This window comes from Pan troglodytes, chromosome 18 (genome assembly GCF_028858775.2).
Source record: "Pan troglodytes isolate AG18354 chromosome 18, NHGRI_mPanTro3-v2.0_pri, whole genome shotgun sequence".
NCBI lineage: Eukaryota > Metazoa > Chordata > Mammalia > Primates > Hominidae > Pan > Pan troglodytes.
In genome coordinates, this window is record NC_072416.2 from 17268086 (window position 1) to 17287955 (window position 19870).

General features: G+C 48.4%; 2 protein-coding genes and 1 non-coding gene across 17 annotated transcripts in view; 2 read left to right on the forward strand and 1 right to left on the reverse strand.

Moving 5' to 3' along the window:
* The window catches only part of PARN (poly(A)-specific ribonuclease), a 206106-nt gene extending 204546 nt beyond the window's left edge, over nucleotides 1-1560 (reverse strand). For 6 of the 14 annotated variants that reach the window (XM_054668227.2, XM_054668226.2, XM_016929458.4 and 3 more), the window contains exons 1-2: nucleotides 1356-1537; nucleotides 846-923 (exon numbers count right to left, since the gene is read on the reverse strand). In XM_054668227.2, coding sequence (XP_054524202.1) covers nucleotides 846-923; nucleotides 1356-1374 — 97 coding nt within the window. In that variant the 5' untranslated portion in view covers nucleotides 1375-1537. Of the gene's footprint in view, nucleotides 1-845; nucleotides 924-1220 lie in introns of all 14 variants that reach the window. The other 8 variants (XM_063797673.1, XM_063797676.1, XM_063797679.1 and 5 more) reach the window with 5 other exon arrangements.
* Nucleotides 1561-4035: 2475 nt separating this feature from the next.
* Nucleotides 4036-19870, forward strand: part of BFAR (bifunctional apoptosis regulator) — a 38063-nt gene continuing 22228 nt past the window's right edge. The window contains exons 1-2 of one of the 2 annotated variants that reach the window (XM_001148011.8): nucleotides 4036-4267; nucleotides 17075-17410. In XM_001148011.8, the coding sequence (XP_001148011.1) occupies nucleotides 17148-17410 (263 nt within the window). In that variant the 5' untranslated portion in view covers nucleotides 4036-4267; nucleotides 17075-17147. Of the gene's footprint in view, nucleotides 4268-17074; nucleotides 17761-19870 lie in introns of both variants that reach the window. The other variant, XM_009430340.5, reaches the window with a different exon arrangement.
* Nucleotides 16585-16646, forward strand: LOC112205929 (U7 small nuclear RNA). The gene has a single exon (XR_002940067.1). It is a non-coding gene; the product is annotated as a U7 small nuclear RNA (small nuclear RNA).

A 19870-nucleotide genomic window follows, 5' to 3' on the forward strand; every position in this document is an offset into this window, starting at 1 on the left:
AGGATACTATTTACCCCTGCATGGATTCCTTCATGATTCAAACATGGAAAATCAGACAGCAAAAATGGATATCCATATCAAAGGGAGTGAACCGTTCATATTGACATCAGCAATTTAAAAACTAGTCTTTGCTCCCCCTAAAAAAGGGGAAAAAAAATTTGCAACTTTAAGTGTCAGTGAAGTATTTCCTGTATACACACCTGTTGAGGCAGGCAATGAACACGTCCACTAATGCATAAAGAAATATCTCATTTATCTGCAAAAACCTGACCCTAGCCGGTCACAAAAGGGCAAATATTGTAAGATTCCACTTATATGAGATGTTAAGGGCAGTCAAATTCAGAGACAAATGGCGGTTGCTAAAGGCTGGGGGAAAGGAGAAATGGGGAGTTTAATGTGTAAAGAGTTTCAGACTGTGAAGATGAAGAAGTCCTAGAGATGGATGGTGATGTTTGCACAGCAATGTGAATGTACTTAATGCCACTTAACTGTAAAGCCACTTAAAATGGCAAATTTCATGTTATACCTATTTTACAATCAAGAAAAAAAAAAGTCTGACCCTAATCCTCAAGCTCTCTGCAACGTACACGCCGCACTGTTTTAAGCAGCATCAAAACCATCATCTCTATCTGAAATCCTGAGTCCAATCACAAACCTACGGCGTATCTTCATTTCTTTCGTGCTTTTGAAACGTTTAAAGGGTAACACTGAGACCTGTGAAACCCGCCCAAGGCTACTAACAGCAAGAGGCCACCACCAAGCATAAGAAGTTGGGGGCTGGGGGATTGAAGGAGCCTTGGCTATGCACTGCAAAGTGCTAGCCTGAGCTTGCAAGGGAGGGATACCTGAAAACTCCCCATCGATGGCGAAGAAGTCGGCCTCCTCTATGGCCTGGTACACTTTGTGAAGATTACTCTTAAAATCTGCGGAGAAACCGAAAAGAGGCTCAGAACCAGTGGCCTGAATTCCTGCTAAGGGGAGAGGGAAGGAGGGCCGAGGAGCTCCCGAGGCTGAGAGCCGGAAGGGGAAAAGTCCCGGAGGTGTGCACCGCGGCGAGGGGAATCAAGTCCTCGAGGGTTGCATGGGTCAGGGGGGACAAGCCCCGGGGGGTGCCCGGCCCGGAGAAGGACAAGGCCCCGGATGGTGCCGGGGTTGGAGGAGTAAGTACAAGGCTCCTAGGGTGCACGGTCCGCAGCCGGAAAAGACCCCAAGAGGCGCACCGGCTTAAGGAGGGAAAAGCCCTGAGGGGCTGCCTCAGCCCCAGGCCCAGCCAAACACGCCGGCCATGGTCTCGGCCTAGCAGGCCAGGGGCAGCCGGGTGTGGGGAGGCGGGGAGGTGTACGGCGGACACGCACTGCTCCTGATTATCTCCATTCTGCAGAGTGGCCGGAACCCCGGCCCCGCCCGGGCCCGCGCCCGCCTCAGCAGCTGTACTCGCCGAATTCCGCGGCGACAGCGGCACTAGCTGAGGCAGCAGCAGCGATGACGCCGGCCGCGACTTCCGGAAACAGCGCGCGCCTGCTGCGCTTGCGTCAGCGCCTGCGCGGCGGCGGGGGCGGGGCCAAGGCTGGGCTCCTTTCCCTCCTTATAGGGACAGGGGAGGGGCGTGGCTACGGAAGTCCCCAAGGCGCGGCCTAATTTGTGCGGGCTTTCACTTTAGTAGAAAAAATGTGCATGTCTCGACATCCAGTCGACCAGGAAATACTGACTGGGTTTCTGTGATATGCTAGCCACTCTTACAGGGGTGGAGATACAGTGATGAACAGGAAAACGTGCTCCCTGCCCCATTGTAGCTTAAACTTGGGGTAAGGGGAAATTCAGGCAGGAGTCAAACTTGCCATTTGGTAACACATGAAAATCGCTATTAAGAAAAAGAGCGGGGCGATGTAATAGAGAATAATGGGATCCGGGTGCGGTGGCTCACGCCTGTAAGCCTAACACTTTGGGAACCCGAGGCGGGAGGATCCGTTGAACTGAAGAGTTCGAGACCAGCCTGGACAGCATAGTGAGACCTGTCTCTTAAAAAAATAAAATTAGGCCGGACCCGGTGGCTTATGCCTGTAATCCCAGCACTTTGGAAGGCCGAGGCGGGCGGATCACGAGATCAGGAGTTCGAGACCAGCCTGGCCAACATAGTGAAACCCTGTCAATACTAAAAATATAAAAATTGGCTGGGCTTGGTGACTCATGCCTGTAATCCTAGTGCTTTGGGAGGCGGAAGCGGGCGGATTACCTGAGGTCAGACGTTCAAGAGCAGCCTGGCCAACATGGTGAAACCCTGTCTCTACTAAAAATACAAAAAATTAGCCGGGTGCAGTGGTGCGCGCCTGTAATCCCAGCTACTCGGGAGGCTGAGGCAGGAGAATCTCTTGAACCCGGGAGGCGGAGGTTGCTGTGAACCGAGATCACGCCACTGCACTCCAGCCTGGGTGACAGAACGAGACTTGTTTTCAAAAAAAAAATTAAATTAAATTAAAAGAATAATAGGGGTTGTTACTTAGGCGATCACGGAAAGCAAAGCTGAGACCCTTAGCTACTGCATTAGCCTCTGGGAATACTATGTCGAGTGCAACATATGAGGCCCGGCCCTAATGGAATTGTATGTTGGTTTGGGGTTGCTGTTCTCCAATGCCTAGCACTGGGCTGACACGTAGTAGATACTCAATAAGCATGGGTTGAATGAATACATTCAGGTTGGTCTTTCACAAAAGCCAACTATGAAAAGTTGGTTAGTGCCGGGTGCGATGGCTCACGCCTGTGATCCTGGCACTTTGGGAGGCCAAGGCAGGCGGATTGCTTGAGGCCAGGAGCTCGAGACCAGCCTGGGCAACACGGTGAAACCCCGTCTCTACTAAAATACAAAGAATTAGCCTGGCGTGGTGGCGCACCCCTGTAGTCCCAGCTACTCGGGAGGCTGAGGCAGGAGAACTGCTTGAACCCGGGAGGCGGAGGTTGCAGTGAGCCAAGATTGTGCCACTGCACTCCAACCTGGGCGACAGAGCGAGACTCCGTCTCCAAAACAAACAAACGAACAAAAAGAAAGTTGACTAGATCTATTTTCAAAATCTATCTCAGCCACTTATTAGTTCTGGAATGCGTTAAACCTTCCTAAACCTCAATTTCCTGGGATTGTATTGAGGCTCAGTGGTGCTAATGAATGTGAACTGGGAAGCAGCGTATTAATAAATCTGTATAAATAACTGTTTAATAGGGGCCTGGCGCCATGACTCACACCTGTAATCCCAGCGTTTTCGGGGGCTGAGGCAGGAGAATCGCCTGAACCCAGGAGTTCCAGACCAGCCTGGGGAAAAGAGCGAGACCCTGTCTCCATAAAAATAAAATGAAATTTTAAAATGAGCCAGGCGTGGTTGTGAACGCCTGTAGTCCCAACTATTCACGAGGCTGAGGTGGGATAATCGCTTGAATCCGGGAGGCGGAGGTTGCAATGAGCCAAGATCGTGCCACTGTACGCCAGCCTGGCGGGTGAGAGTGAGACTCTGTCTCAAAAACAAACAACAACAACAAAACAAAACCGGATAATCAGCATAAGTTCTAGACGCTGTGACCTAGACGCTGGGAAGGGGCGAAACGTGGTGATAAGAAAACCATTTCAAGCTGTAGGAGGTGGCTCACGCCTGTAATCGCAGCACTTTGTAAGGCTGAGGCAGGAGGATCCCTTGAGGCCATATGTTCAAGATCAGCCTGGAAAACGCAGCGAGACCCCATCTCTACGAAAAAAAAATATTTTAATAGAAATAAAAGTCATTTAATTCCGATTCTTAACACCGCAAATTGAACGTATAGTTCTGTGATTTTCTACATAAAATGTGAAGGCAAAAAATAACTGTAGAGAGTACAGTGCGGCCTTGTAATATCATTTTAATTTCTAGGCAAAGCTTGTACCCTCCGGATACAAGAACAGCCGCCCAGGAGGAGCGGACACTGACACATACCCGTCACCCCTTTGGCTGTGACTGCCGAGCCCGGGTACTCGGTCTCTGGGTGAAGAGGAAGGGGCGGGACCGGCGGTGTTACGCATGCGCCCACTTCCTCCGGCTGGGAGTGGCCGCTCTAGGCAGCGGGGAGGTCGCGGGGTTGAGGGGGGTTGTGAAAGGAGAGCGGCTTCTCCTCTATGGTCACGGGGCCGGGGCACGCTCCCCCCAGTCTGTCTTGTTACTTCCGGTAGCGAAGCCTCTCCCTCTTCCTCTGCTCCCGCGGGGGTCTGTGCTGAGAATAATGGCCCGGTTGGCCCGGGACGAGTGGAATGGTAAGCCGCGACACGGCTGGGGGGTGCTGAGGGGGCGACTCGGGCTTGATATCGGGGAGTGATGTGGAAGACGGAGCGGGAATCCCTTCTGCGGAGCCTCCCCAGCCGGGTCGTAGGAGGCGCGCGGGGCCTCTCCTCACGCAGGCCCGAGTCCTGAGCATCCCCACTCCTGGCCCCGGGGTTCGGACCCCAGCTTGGCCAACTGCGCTATCCCTTCCCGAGAGCCCCACGTCCGCACAGCCGGTCGCTGGGCCTCGCCTGCGTCCTTTCGGGGGTCAGGGTCAGAGCCACTCCCTCCTGGGGCTCCCTAGGGCGGGAAGGAGGAGGGGTCGCTTCCAAACACCTTGGAGGGGAACCACGGGGCGCCTGCCCGCCAGGAGCGCTTGCCACACCCTGCAACAGCCGGACCAGAATTGATGAGGCTTCTGATAGTCGCCACACTGAGTTTACGGTCTAATTGTCGAGGCACGTTCCTGGCCTAAGGCGGAGCGATTGTGCCCATTCTTTAAAGTAGGGTGACCGAAGCGCAGAAGGGAGAAAGTGAAATCCCAAAGTCACACTGGGGCCAGGCAAGAACTCGGCTCTTCTGATTCTGCGACTTGCGGCTCGGAAATAACTTAGGCAAATGAGAATTTTCTTTTTTTTTCTTTTTTGAGACGGAGTCTTGCCCTGTCGCCCAGGCTGGAGTGCCGTGGAGCAATCTCGGCTCACTGCAACCTCTGCCTCCCGGGTTCAAGCGATTCTCTTGCCTCAGCCTTCTGAGTAGCTGGGATTACGGGCCCGCGTAACCATGCCCGGCTGATTTTTGTATTTTTAGTAGAGACGGGGTTTCACCATGTTGGTCAGACTGTTCTCGAACTCCTGGCCTCAAGTGACCCACTCGCCTCGGCCTCCCAAAGTGGGGAGATTACAGGCGTGAGCCACCGCGCCCGGCCGAGAATTGTCTTTTATTAAAAAAGCCGGCGGGAGGGGGCGACAAATGAGAGTCAGGTTGTGTCTAAACGGGGACCTTTGGAGGGGCAGGAGGCAGCATCCCAGCTTCAGCGGAAAACAGAGTGAGAGCCTAGGCGCTGTTAAGCCCTCAACTGTCGCCGTTGGGTCCTCCCCGCCGAAGCCCATTGGTCGGTCCTTTGCAAGGGGGTGGTCTTGATGTCACGCTCCAAATCGCCAATAGGAAAGAGCTTTACTCTCTTCCCAGGACACACCCCCGAGCCGGCACGGACTGCACGTGCTGATGGGATTGTTTTGTTTGTTCTTGTCGCTGCTGTTTTCTCAACATCCAGCCTGGGTGTATCCTGACAGGTGTGCTCTGCATTTCCCTATATCCATAAACTTGATGGAGACATTGTATTTCTCCAGGGCAGTTCTTTTTGTTTGCTTTTTGGCTCCAGCGTTTGGCAGTGCCACTAAGTAGGTAGCCATCACTCAATAAATGCTGCTATTGATAATTCTGTTAATAATGCCGATCAGCCCCACACAGCAAACTTTGAGTACCTGTAGATAGTTTGTCATCTAAACCTCACAGCAGGGCGGGGCTCCGCAGCTCACGCCTGTAATCCCAGCAGTTTGGGAGGCAGAAGTGGGAGTATCCCTTGAGCCCAGGAGACCAGACCAACCTAGGCAACACAGGGAGACGCTGTCTCTTAAAAAAATTTTTTTAAAGTAAACCTCCCAACAGCCCTTCGAAGTTGACGTGATTATCCTAGACGGATCAGTGGGAAATAGGAAGTTTAGGAAGAATAAATCGTGACGTGATTTGGAACCCAGATCAGTGTCACTCCTAAGACCATACTGTTTCAACTCTACCAGCCTAAGGAAATTATAGTCCAGGAGATGAGAAAACGTACACAAATAAAAGTTATGCTAATGCACAGAGACAAGAAAGATTAATTTGGGTGTTGAGGAGTTAGTCATTAAAGACTTTCAAGTGACAGTTGATTTGGGTCTTTCCAGTTGGATACTTTTGACCCAGCGTTGTTGTGAAGTTGTGTTACAGGTGAAGGGAACAATGTGAGGATAAGGAAAAGTGTCCAAGGCCAGGCACGGTGGCTCACTCCTATAATCCCTGCACTTTGGGATGCCAAGGCGGGCAGATTGCTTGAGCTCAGGTGTTCAAGATCAGCTTGGGATACATAGTGAAACCCCATCTCTACTAAAAATACAAAAATTAGCTGGGCATGGTGGTGGACGCCTGTAGTTCCAGCTACTTGTGAGGCTGAGAAACAAGAATCGCATGAACCCAGGAGGCAGATGTTGCAGTGAGCCAAGATTGTGCCACTGCACTCCAGCCTGGGCGACAGAGTGAGACTCAGTCTCAAAGACATAAAAGATTGAAAACAAACAAAAACCAATAGTTAAAGTGCGTGTAACTTGGTAAGTACCCATAGTTTTTTATAGCTATCTGAGTTACTGACTTGGTAACTACCCTTAGTTTTTGATAGCTGAGTTACTGAACATCTACAGAGTATAGTACAGGATAGGTCCTTGCATATGTGCCACGAGAAATGAAAGAGGGCAGGCTCCAGCGAGAGCCAGGATAGCCTTCTTAGCCCGCCTTCGTCTTACCCTACACCACCTAAGGCAATAAATCACAGGGCTTTAAGGTCTAGGCAGCAAGTCAGCATCTAGAGGAGCTAGTCACCTTTGCTCCACTGGTTTCTGACCCTGTCCAGAAAAAAAATCTAGTTGGAGTTTGAAAACTCAATGTTTTATGCAGTAAGTGACTGGAAATGCTTCTCTCTCTTTTTTTTTTTTTTTTTTAAGATGGAGTCCCACACCCAGCTAATTTTAATATTTTTAGTAGATACGGGGTTTCACCATATTGGCCAGGCTGGTCTCGAACTCCTGACCTCTTGATCCACCCGCCTCGGCCTCCCAAAGTGGTGGGATTACAGGCATGAGCCACTGCCCCGGCCTAATGCTTCTCTTATGTTAATGGGAGAGCCGGCTTTTGTCTGTTCTGTTTGTGGTTCCTGAACCTTGCCTTGCTTACATTTGAGCACGTTTTAATTTTGTAGTCACAATAAATGGGTGTGCACTCTAGATATTTAATAATTTCTGTAGTATTCTGCTGGTAGTTATAGTGATGTCTCCAGGAATGGACCTGGAGTGTCAGAAATAGGGGTTTCCCTCATGAAGGGGTGGGTTGCCCCTCCATACCTGTGGGTGTTTCTCGTTAGGTGGAATGAGAGACTTGGAAAAGAAAAAGACACAAAGTATAGAGAAAGAAATAAGGGGGCCCAGGGGACCAGCGTTCAGCATATGGAGGATCCCGCCAGCCTCTGAGTTTCCTTAGTATTTATTGATCATTCTTGGGTGTTTCTCAGAGAGGGGGATGTGGCAGGGTGATAGGATAATAGTGGAGAGAAGGTCAGCAGATAAACATGTGAACAAAGGTCTCTGCATCATAGACAAGGTAAAGAATTAAATGCTGTGCTTTAGATATGCATACACATAAACATCTCAATGCCTTACAGAGCAGTATTGTTGCCTGCATGTCCCACCTCCAGCCCTAAGGCGGTTTTCCCCTATCTCAGTAGATGGAACATACAATCGGGTTTTATACCAAGACATTCCATTGCCCAGGGACGGGCAGGAGACAGATGGCCTTCCTCTTGGCTCAACTGCAAAGAGGCATGCCTTCCTCTTATGCTAATCCTCCTCAGCACAGACCCTTTACGGGTGTCGGGCTGGGGGACGGTCAGGTCTTTCCCTTCCCAAGAGGCCATATTTCAGACTATCACATGGGGAGAAACCTTGGACAATACCTGGCTTTCCTAGGCAGAGGTCCCTGCGGGCTTCCGCAGTGTTTGTGTCCCTGGATACTTGAGATTAGGGAGTGGTGATGACTCTTAAGGAGCATGCTGCCTTCAAGCATCTGTTTAACAAAGCACATCTTGCACCGCCCTTAATCCATTTAACCCTGAGTTGACACAGTACGTGTTTCAGAGAGCACGGGGTTGGGGGTAAGGTTATAGATTAACAGCATCTCAAGGCAGAAGAATTTTTCTTAGTACAGAACAAAATGGAGTCTCCTATGTTTATCTCTTTCTACACAGACACAGTAACAATCTGATCTCTCTTTCTTTTCCCCCCACCCCCACCCATTCCTACCCCTATTTCTATTGTAAATGTCTCTGCATAGTCACCCTAACAGCTACCAGCTAGAGTTCATGTTCCAAAATGCTGTGTAGTCAAATGCTAGTTTGTTTTTCTCAGCTGTGCAGTAGCATCTCTATGATGTGGCCTAGATGATAAAGGAGTAAATCAGTCCTTTGAACTAATAACCGTTATTGATTACTTTATCAGGATAATGGCGTATTAGGAAGACAGGCTTTAAGTCAGACCATGATTTTTTTTTTCTTTTGGTGTTTCCACCTGGTTTCCAACCAGGGACCAGACCATGATTTAAAACATGGCTCTGCCCTTTACTAGTTAGAACTCCATTTTCTCATCTGTAAAATGAACATGGTAGTAATGCTTATTCCATATGATTGTTATGTCCTTAATATTATAAGGCCTCAGTAAATATTAATAATTGTCGCGGGGTGCAATGGCTCACGCCTGTAAATCCCAGCACTTTGAGAGGCCACGGCAGGCAGATCACCTGAGGTCAGGAGTTTGAGACCAGCCTGGCCAACATGGTGAAACCCCGTCTCTACGAAAAATTTAGCCAGGCATGGTGGCGCGTGCTTGTAGTCCCAGCTACTCGGGAGGCTGAGGCAGGAGAATCGCTTGAACACAGGAGGCAGAGGTTGAGGTGAGCCAAAATTGTGCCACTGCACTCCAGCCTGGGTGACAGAGCAAGACTCCATCTCAGAAAAAAAAAAAAAAGTCATTTTTTTTTCCTGCAATGTATTTTATTTCCAATGCTATATTTTCCCTGCTGCTAGAGAAGTTTAATTTCTCTCTTTGATTTTTTTTTCAGTTTGTACCCTGGAAAAATAAGGTGATAAATTCAGACAATCATTGCGAAGTAAAGAAGTCATCTATTGTCAGTTAATATATAACGAGAGAATTTAGCCTAACCAGAGGCCCATGGAAGCCAAAATCTTTCTATTCTTACACTGAACCTTCTTGCTGAGAAACAATTGAGGTCAGCTGGGCTCATGCCATAATCCCTGCCCTTTGGGAAGCTGAGACCAGATGATTGCTTGAGCCCAGGAACTCGAGACCATCATGGACAACTTAACAAGACCCTGTCTATACAAAAAAAATTTTAATTAGCTGGGTGTGGTGGCACATGCCTATGGTCCCAGCTCCTTGGGAGGCTGAGGTGGGAGGATCACTGGAGCCGGAAAGTTCAAGCCTACGGTGATCCATGATTGCACCACTGCCCTCCAGCCTGGGCAACAGAGTGAGACCCTGTCTCTAAAAAAGAAGAAATGATTGAAATCATATTTTTCAGGCTGGACTTCCAATAAAGTAGCCCTTAAAAGGATCATTCTTAAAATATTAGCCATATACAATGGTCATAATAAATGTATGTTGAGTGAAGGGGTGCAACCATGATCATATACTGCTGAACCAAGTGGTTTAAAAATTACGATTTCTTTTTTTATTTTCCCTGTGATTCTGGATAAAGATTACAATTTCTAAAGAGTTAACAATCATTACATCACAAGATCTTTATAAGTAAGGGTATAAAAATTCTTAGCCTGGGTGCAGTGGCTCACGCCTGTAATCCCAACACTTTGGGAGGCCAAGATGGGTGGATCATGTGAGATCAGGAGTTTGAAACCAGTCTGGCCAACGTGGCAAAACCCCATCTCTATTAAAAATACAAAAATTAGCCAGGCATGGTGCTGGGCGCCTATAATCCCAGCTACTCAGGAGGCTGAGGCATGAGAATTGCTTGAATCCAGGAGGCGGAGGTTGCAGTGAGCCGAGATTGCACCACTGCACTGTAGCTTGGGCAACAGAGTAAGACTTGTCTCAAAAAGAAAAAAAAAAAAAGAAAAATTCTTAAACTCAGAATTAATGATTTCTCTTTAATAAATGCAGTAAGAATGATTGTATTAATTGACTTTCCTAAGTGTTAATTGGACAACTAAAGAAGCAAACACGGTGCCACTGCCTCCTGGAGAATAGCCCTCTGGATAGATCCATAGATGATCATTCAAATTCACCAACTCAGAAAAACAAGTTCCTTTGTAGAAGACCGGGTTTCACCATGTTGCCCAGGCTGGCAGGCTGGTCTCCAAATCCTGGAATCAAGCAATCCACCCGCCTCAGCCTCCCAAAGTCCGGGGACGAATAGCCACGTTCATCCCAGCATCCCAGAACTAAGAAATAAGTTTTTTTGTTTTTGTTTTTTTTTATTGATCATTTTTGGGTGTTTCTCACAGAGGGGGATTTGGCAGGGTCATAGGACAATAGTGGAGGGAAGGTCAGCAGATAAACAAGTGAACAAAGGTCTCTGGTTTTCCTAGGCAGAGGACCCTGAGGCCTTCCCCAGTGTTTGTGTCCCTGGGTCCTTGAGATTAGGGAGTGGTGATGACTCTTAACGAGCATGCTACCTTCAAGCATCTGTTTAACAAAGCACATCTTGCACTGCCCTTAATCCATTTAACCCTGAGTGGACACAGCACATGTTTCAGAGAGCACAGGGTTGGGGGGTAAGGTCACAGATCAACAGGATCCCAAGGCAGAAGAATTTTTCTTAGTACAGAACAAAATGAAAAGTCTCCCATGTCTACTCCTTTCCACACAGACACGGCAACCATCCGATTTCTCAATCTTTTCCCCACGTTTCCCCGCTTTCTATTCCACAAAACCACCATTGTCATCATGGCCCGTTCTCAATGAGCTGTTGGGCACACCTCCCAGACGGGGTGGTGGCCGGGCAGAGGGGCTCCTCACTTCCCAGTAGGGGTGGCCGGGCAGAGGCGCCCCTCACCTCCCGGACGGGGCGGCTGGCCGGGCGGGGGGCTGACCCCCCCCACCTCCCTCCCGGACGGGGCGGCTGGCCGGGCAGAGGGGCTCCTCACTTCCCAGTAGGGGCGGCCGGGCAGAGGCGCCCCTCACCTCCCGGACGAGGCGGCTGGCCGGGCAGGGGGCTGACCCCCCCACCTCCCTCCTGGACGGGGCGGCTGGCCGGGCAGGGGGCTGATCCCCCCACCTCCCTCCCGGACGGGGCTGCTGCCGGGCAGAGACGCTCCTCACTTCCCAGACGGGGTGGCTGCCGGGCAGAGGGGCTCCTCACTTCTCAGACGGGGCGGCTGCCGGGCGGAGGGGCTCCTCACTTCTCAGATGGGTCGGTTGCCAGGCGGAGGGTCTCCTCCCTTCTCAGACGGGGTCGCAGCCGGGCAGAGGCGCTCCTCACAGCCCAGACGGGGCAGCGGGGCAAAGGCGCTCCCCACATCTCAGACGATGGGCAGCCGGGCAGAGACGCTCCTCACTTCCTAGACGGGGTGGCGGCCGGGCAGAGGCTGCACTCTGGGCACTTTGGGAGGCCACGGCAGGCGGCTGGGAGGTGGAGGTTGTAGCGAGCTGAGATCACGCCACTGCACTCCAGCCTGGGCACCATTGAGCACTGAGTGAACCAGACACCGTCTGCAATCCCGGCACCTCCGGAGGCCGAGGCTGGCGGATCACTCGCGGTTAGGAGCTGGAGACCAGCCTGGCCAACACAGCAAAACCCCATCTCCACCAAAAAAATACGAAAACCAGTCAGGCGTGGCGGTGCGCGCCTGCAATCGCAGGCACTCGGCAGGCTGAGGCAGGAGAATCAGGCAGGGAGGTTGCAGTGAGCCGAGATGGCAGCAGTACAGTCCAGCTTCGGCTCGGCATCAGAGGGAGAGCTCGGCATCAGAGGGAGACCGTGGAAAGAGAGGGAGAGGGAGAGGGAGAGGGAGAGCAAGTTCTTTTTTTTTTTCAGAGTCTCGCTGTGTCACCCAGGCTGGAGTGCAGTGGTGCAATCTTGTCCCACTGCATCCTCCACGTCCTGGGTGCAAATGATTCTCCTGCCTCAACCTCCTGAGTAACTGGGATTACAGTCGTGCACCACCATGCCCGGCTAATTTTTGTATTTTTGGTAGAGATGGAGTTTCACCACGTTGACCAGGCTTGTCTCGAATTCCTAACCTCAGGTGATCCGCGCACCTCCATTTTGGTAGACAGAGCCTCCTAAAGTGCTAGGATTACAGGCGTGAGCCACCACGCCAGGCCAGAAACAAGTTCTTTAGTTACATGCATCATTGGGAGATTGTGTGTGTTCCCAGTCTTTCCTTTTCTTTTAGGGATTTAAAGATAATTATACTTTGTCAGTTAGGCATGTCTTCAGGAAAACATAGAGAAGGTCATGTTGATTATATATCTTGGAATTGTCCAGATCCTCAGAGATTATGATATTGGTTTCCTGTCAGTTGTGCCAACAATGATAAGTAACGACCTGACGTGAAATCAAGAGAGAGGAAAGCTCTGGTCAGGCACAGTGACTCAAACCTGTAACCCCAGCATTTTGGGAGGTCGCGGTAGGCAGATTGCTTGAGTTTAGGAGTTCGAGATCAGCCTGGGCAACATGGCAAAATCCCATCTCTGCAAAAAATTAGCCAGGTGTGGTGGCACACACCTGTAGTCCAGGCTACATAGGAGGCTGAGGCAGGAGGATCCCCTGAGCCTGGGGAGGTCGAGGCTACAGTGAGCCATGATCTCACCACTGCATTCCAGCCTGGGCAACAGAGTGAGACCTAGCTCCAAAAAAAAAAAGAAGAAGAGAGAGAGGAAAGCTCGAAGCTGACAGAACTCGAAAAGCTAACTAGCCTAAAGCCAAGCTGCCTAGAAACAACCATATATACCCATTAGTACACTTGGAAGAAGGCATCACATTATGGGACAGGGGATGAAAGCTCTGGGGTCAGGCAGGTAACAGAACTGAAATGGACAGGTGGGAGAGGAGTGTAGCAAGCTGATGCTGGCATGGCTGCTGAGTTCCTCTGCTCGAGCTGATCTTGTCATGCGTGATGCGATTCCAGTATTACCAGATCTCTGGGTTTTTGTTTTTGTTTTTTTTCAAGAGAAGCCAGGAATCTAGATTTTTATGTCATATCAGATTTTTTTTTTGTAAATGCTGGCACCTCATTTAACTTAGAAAAGGGAGAAAAAACACCAGGTGAAGGAAAGCCTCCCTACAGGCCAGGTGTTGCCCTGGTAGGGCGGTGGCTACTGGTGGTGAGACTGTTCCAGGACACGGAAGATGGATGATGATGTTAATAATGGTGCGTCACCGTGGTGAGGCTCACCTGCTTCCTTATAACCACTGCAAGAGGCAGAAGTGTGTCGTACATTAACACCCTCTTATCCCAGTAGATCAGCAGTAGCTCTTAACCGCCTCTGGGAGTTGGCCCCTTCTGAGAGCCTAATAAACCCTATAGACTGCCTTCTAGAAATATGGACGTACCATACACAAACGCAAGCGTGGCACAGAATTCAGACTTCCCGAGGCATCTCTCCAGACACCAGTTGAAGACCCAACTTTTTATTCAGAAACCTTAGCTCTTCAGAGTGACTCAGTGCCTATGGGAACTCCTGAGGTTTTGCTGTCCTCTTCAGTTCTATGGTGTTCAGTCTATGGTTTTAAACTTGTTTGTTTGCTGTTTTGTAGATTTTTCCAAACCCAGTCATTCTTCCCATTCGTTTTTGAACTAAGTAATTATTGCTTCTCGCCCTTTTGGCTAAGATCAACTAAACTGGGTAAATAACAGTTATGATTTCCTAAACACAAGTGTATCCATATGAATGGAGCACCAGGGGTAGGAATAGAATGATTCTCCTCCCCGCAATCCTGCCCCTACCCCCTTGTCTTTGGAGCCTTCGAGATGGAGAAAACAGTGAAGAGAAGAGTAGCTGAGAGCTGCTTCTAACGCCTGCAGCCTGCTGCTGAGAGCTAGCCATATGTGCAGAGAACAACTGTAAACATCCTTAGGAGCTGGAGGCCTTCTCAAAGAGGCCTTTAATTATTAATTAGTTAATAATTAATAACCAGCATTATTGCTGGTGCAGGAGGGTGTGAACCCAGGAGGCGGAGCTTGCAGTGAGTGGAGATCGCGCCCCTGCACTCCAGCCTGGGCGACAGAGTGAGACTCCATCTCAAAAAAAAAAGTATACTATAGAGGCCGGACATGGTGGCTCACGCATGTAATCCCAGCACTTTGGGAGGCTGACGCAGGCAGATTGCCTGAGGTCAGGAGTTCAAGACCAACCTGACCAACATGGTGAAACCCCATCTCGACTAAAAATACAAAATTAGCCAGATGTGGTGGTGCCTGCCTGTAATCCCAGCTACTTAGGAGGCTGAGGCAGGAGAATCGCTTGAACCCCAGGAGGTGGAGATTGCAGTGAGCTCAGGTTGTGCTGTTGCACTCCAGCCTGGGCAAAAAGAGCGAAACTCTATCACTAAAATAAAATAAAAATCAAGTGAATTGTTAACATTTATGGTAGACTTACCATGTGCCAGGCTCTGTACTAGGCACTTGACTCGAATTCTCTTCTTTAATGCTGCAAAACTCCCACTATGGTTAAGTGCTGTCATTGTCCCTCATCTATATGGTGAGCAAGCTGAGCCTCACCGCTGGTAAATGGCAGAGGTGGGGTGAGAACCCAGGCAGCCCAGCCGTGGGACCTGTGTTCCTAACCACTGTGCCTCCAGAGCATGAAGCGTGAGCCCTTCCCTGCATGGCCAGTGTGGGTGGCGGAGAGCAATTTTCAGTCTTTTCCTTCACAATAGCAAGATTGAGAAACTCCAGAAATAGTATGAATAATCATTTCTATAGCGCGTATTTACACCATACAAATTCTGAGCCACTTTCCTTCACTGTCTTTAATCCTCACAAGAAATCTTCATGGTTTGTGTACTGTGACCACCATTTCACAGTTGAGGAAACTTGATCAGAGAGCTTGAGTAACTTCTGCAGAGTCACAGAGCTAGTGACTTGGGGGAGTTAAGAGTCTAACTCCAAGATCTGTGTCATACTACTTCTCAATTTAAAAAATTTTTTAAAAATATCTCCTAAAACTCAGATGAAAACAAGAAGAGAATGGTCCTTTGTCATTTGCTTACCTTTTGTCATTTGCTTATTAGTAATATTAGCATTTCTGTGGCACCAAGCTGGCTGGATCCAGAGGGCATGAGATGCATTTTTGGGGTTGATTTGGAGGGAAAGGGTATATTGAGCCATGGCAGATTTGGCCTGGCACAGCTAGAAAATGAGGCTTCACTCACTTCTTGGAATTGCTCGCATTAGAGCCTCTGAAGTCAAATGTTTATAAAATAATGATTGCCTAATGAGAAGGCAGATTTGTGTGCACAAAAAGTGTTATTTACAGGAAGCGTATCTGTTGTTACCAACCCCAGACATTTTACTAGGCCAAGAAGCTGGTTTATTTAAAGTCATAGACCTGGAAAGGTCTTTGGGAATTTAATTGAGGCCAGGCATAGTAGCTCACACCTGTAATCCCAGCACATTGATAGGCCAAGACTGGCAGATCACTCGAGTTCAGGAGTTCGAGACCAGCCTGGCCAACATGGTGAAAACCCGCCTCTACTAAAAATACAAAAATTAAAGCCAGATGTGGTGGCTCATACCTGTAATCCCAGCACTTTGGGAGGCTGAAGAGGGTGGATCACCTGAGGTCAGGAGTTCAAGACCAGCCTGGCCAACATGGCGAAAACCCATCTCTACTAAAAATACAAAAATTAGCTGGGCCCAATGGCACGCCCCTGTAATCCCAGCTACTTGGGAGGCCAAGGCAGAATTGCTTGAACCTGGCAGGCAGAGGTTGACGTGAGCCAAGATTGCACCACCGCACTCCAGCCTGGCTGACAGAGTGAGACTTCGTCTCAAAAAAAAAAAAAAAGGAAATTTAATTGAGAACACTGAGATCAGGGAAATTTCATTTTCTAAGGAAGTTAGTGAAGGAGAATGATCCAGAAATCTCTGCCCACATCCTTCGAGTCTATGGAACCTTCCACTACACATATTATTTTGCTTTACTACTTTTGAAAAGTATAACAAATAGGCCAGAAAGAAATTGAATGCTGATTATGTGGTTTATGGTATGTGGATTTTAATAAATCAAATTTGTCACTTTAAAAAATTAGAGCTCCAGCCTGGGCAATGTGGCGAAACTGCATCTCTACTAAAAATACAAAAAATTACCCGGGCATAGTAGTGCACACCTGTAGTCCCAGCTACTCAGGAGGGTGAGGTGGAGGATCACCTGAGCCTGGGAAGTCGAGGTGGCAGTGAGCTGTGATTGCGCCACTGGACTCCAGCCTTGTTGAGAATGAATTAATTAATTAATTAAAATTAGAGCTTTAGTATTACAACTCCTTTACAATTTGTCTAGAAGGTTTTCTGGTCTTTATCAGAAAGCCTCCCCCACCCCCACCAAAAAAAAAAAAAAAATCAGGCCGGGCACAGTGGCTCATGCCTGTAATCTCAGCACTTTGGGAGGCCAAGGCAGGCAGATCACGAGGTCAGGAGATCGAGACCATCTTGGCTAACACGGTGAAACCCCGTCTCTGCTAAAAAAATACGAAAAATTAGCTGGGTATGGTGGCTTGCACCTGTAGTCTGAGCTACTGGGGAGGCTGAGGCAGGAGAATTGCTTGAACCTGGGAGGTGGAGGTTGCAGTGAGCCGAGATCACGCCACTGCACTCCATCCTGGGCCAGAGAACAAGACTGTGTCTCAAAAAAAAAAAAAAAAAAAATTAGCGCTTCAATAGAATGTCAATACTTTTATATTAACTGCTCTTCAAACAACTACTATTTGCCTTATTTTTGTCTCTGTTTTTTTTTTTCTAGATTAATGATGTTTTGCAGCAGTTTTCTACGTCTGAAATTTTTTATGTCTCTGGAACCCAGAATTTGCTAAGAGATGGAGGAACCTCAGAAAAGCTATGTGAACACAATGGACCTTGAGAGAGACGAACCTCTCAAAAGCACCGGCCCTCAGATTTCTGTTAGTGAATTTTCTTGCCACTGCTGCTACGACATCCTGGTTAACCCCACCACCTTGAACTGTGGGCACAGCTTCTGCCGTCACTGCCTTGCTTTATGGTGGGCATCTTCAAAGAAAACAGAATGTCCAGAATGCAGAGAAAAATGGGAAGGTTTCCCCAAAGTCAATATTCTCCTCAGGTAATGTTCAGCCTGTATTGGTAGCACAAACAGCCCATAAAATGTGGTTTCTCTCTTGCTTTTTTTTTTTTTTTTAACAGAGATGGCGTCTCGCTATGTTGCCCAGGCTGGTCTCAAACTCCTGACCTCAACTGATCCTCCCACTTCAGCCTCCCAAAGTGCTGGGATTACAGGTGTGAGCCACCATGTCCAGCCAATGGGCTTTCTCTTAACAGGAACAGCAGTGTTTGAAAGGTCGCACACTTGGAGCCCACCTCCTTGGGGGTGGATCTTCTGGAATAAGAGTGGATCTTCTGGAATATGAGTCAGGGAGCTCAAGGAACTGGAAATCCAGATTATCTTCCTCATAGGTGACCATGACTTTTTAAATTATTTATTGTGAATGAAGGAAAGAAAGAAAGTCTGGTTAGCAGACCGTTGCTGGTAATCCTGTCATATAAAGGCCAGACCAGTGGCTCACGCCTGTAATCCCAACACTTTCAGAGGCTGAGGTAGGAACATTGCTTGACACCAGGAATTTAGAAGCAGCCTGGGCAACACGGTGAGTCCTTATCTCTACAGAAAGTTTTAAAAATTAGCCAGGTGTGGTGGTACATGCCTATAGTCCCAGCTATGCCAGTGGCTGAGGTGGGAGGATTGCTTGAGCCTGGGAGGTCAAGGCTGCAATGAGCTCACACCACTACACTCCAGCCTGGGCAACAGAGCAAGACCCTGTCTCAAAAAAAAAGAAAGAAAGAAAGCAAATGGTATAACTGTATAATTGTGAATAACTGGTTTGTTGCTGATTTTAATAATCTTTAGATAACCCCAGTTCCAGTTATCACATTAATAGAGTTTCTCATGTGTAGCATCACAGTGCCAAAGCCACCTTTCAGATAGCTTGTTATTTTCTGCTTCTTTGGCTCATAATGTACCTGTGAAGGCTCTGAGGCTTAAATCCTCTTCCCCTCTTCTATTGTCTAACAATGTGTGTGCCCTTCTTGATTTCAACAGAGTACTAGAAAGTTCCATGAACCCAACCTTTTCTTTTTCACAAAAGATGTGTTTACACTTTGCTCTTACCTGTCAGTCTTTATTTAGCTGAAGGTTAAATTTAATCTTAAATTAAAGGAGGGTTCTTTGTGTATAACTGAACATTTAAAAAGAGCCCTACAATTTAAGCTGACAGTTGGTCTTATTACTGAATTTTGCTTTTTTCCCTTCTTATAAACTGATTTTAATAACATAAGATACATATATATACACACACATATACACACACATACATATATTCATTGTTTATATTCTTTGAGACAAAGTCTCACTCTGTCGCTCAGGCTGGAGTGCAGTGGTGCGACCTTGGCTCACTGCAACCTCCACCTCCTAGGTTCAAGTGATTCTCCTGCCTCAGCCTCTGGAGTACCTGGGATTACAGGAGCCTGCTACCACGCCCAGCTAATTTTTGGGTTTTTTTGTTTGTTTTTTGTTTTTTGAGACAGAGTTTCACTCTTGTTTCCTAGGCTGGAGTGCAATGGCGTGATCTCGACTTACCACAACCTCTCCCTCTCAGGTTGAAGCAGTTTTCTCCTGCCTCAGCTTCCCTAATAGCTGGGATTACAGGCAACTGCCACCACACCCGGCTAATTTTGTATTTTTAGTAGAGACGGGGTTTCCCCATGTTGATGAGGCTAGTCTCAAACTCCTTACCTCAGATGATCCGCCCACCTTGGCCTCCCAAAGTGCTGGGATTATAGGCGTGAGCCACCGCGCCTGGTGAATGTTTGTATTTTCAGTAGAGACGGGGTTTCACAGTTTTGGCCAGGCTGGTCTCGAACTCCTGACCTTTAGTGATCTGCCCGTCTTGGCCTCCCAAAGTGCTGGGATTACAGGCGTGAGCCACTGTGCCTGGCCAAATGCTCAGCTAAAATTTTTTTTTTTTAAGATGGAGTTTCACCCTTGTTGCCCGGGCTGGAGTGCATTGGCACAATCTCGGCTCACCGCAACCTCCGCCTCCCAGGTTCAAGCGATTCTTCTGCCTCAGCCTCCCAAGTAGCTGGGATTACAGGCATGTGCCACCATGCCTGGCTAATTTTGTATTTTTCGTAGAGACAGAGTTTCTCCATGTTGGTCAGGCTGGTCTCATACTCCCGACCTCAGGTGATCCGCCCGCCTCAGCCTCCCAAAGTGCTGGGATTACAGGCATGAGCACCCACGCCCAGCCTCTTTTTAAAATATTGGAAAATTACTGATAAAACTAAAGATCCTTTTGACCCCTTATTTTCCCATCTTAGAATCCTTTCCTTTTTCCTTAGAATAATTTCAGTTATGACTTAGTTGTGCTTTTGTTCAGATTTTTTTAAATACTTTTTTTTAACTTTTTAGTAGCGATCAGGTCTCACTATGTTGCCCAGGCTGGTCTCCAACTGCTGAGCTCAAGTGAACCTCCTGCCTCAGCATCCCACAGTGCTGAGATTACAGGCG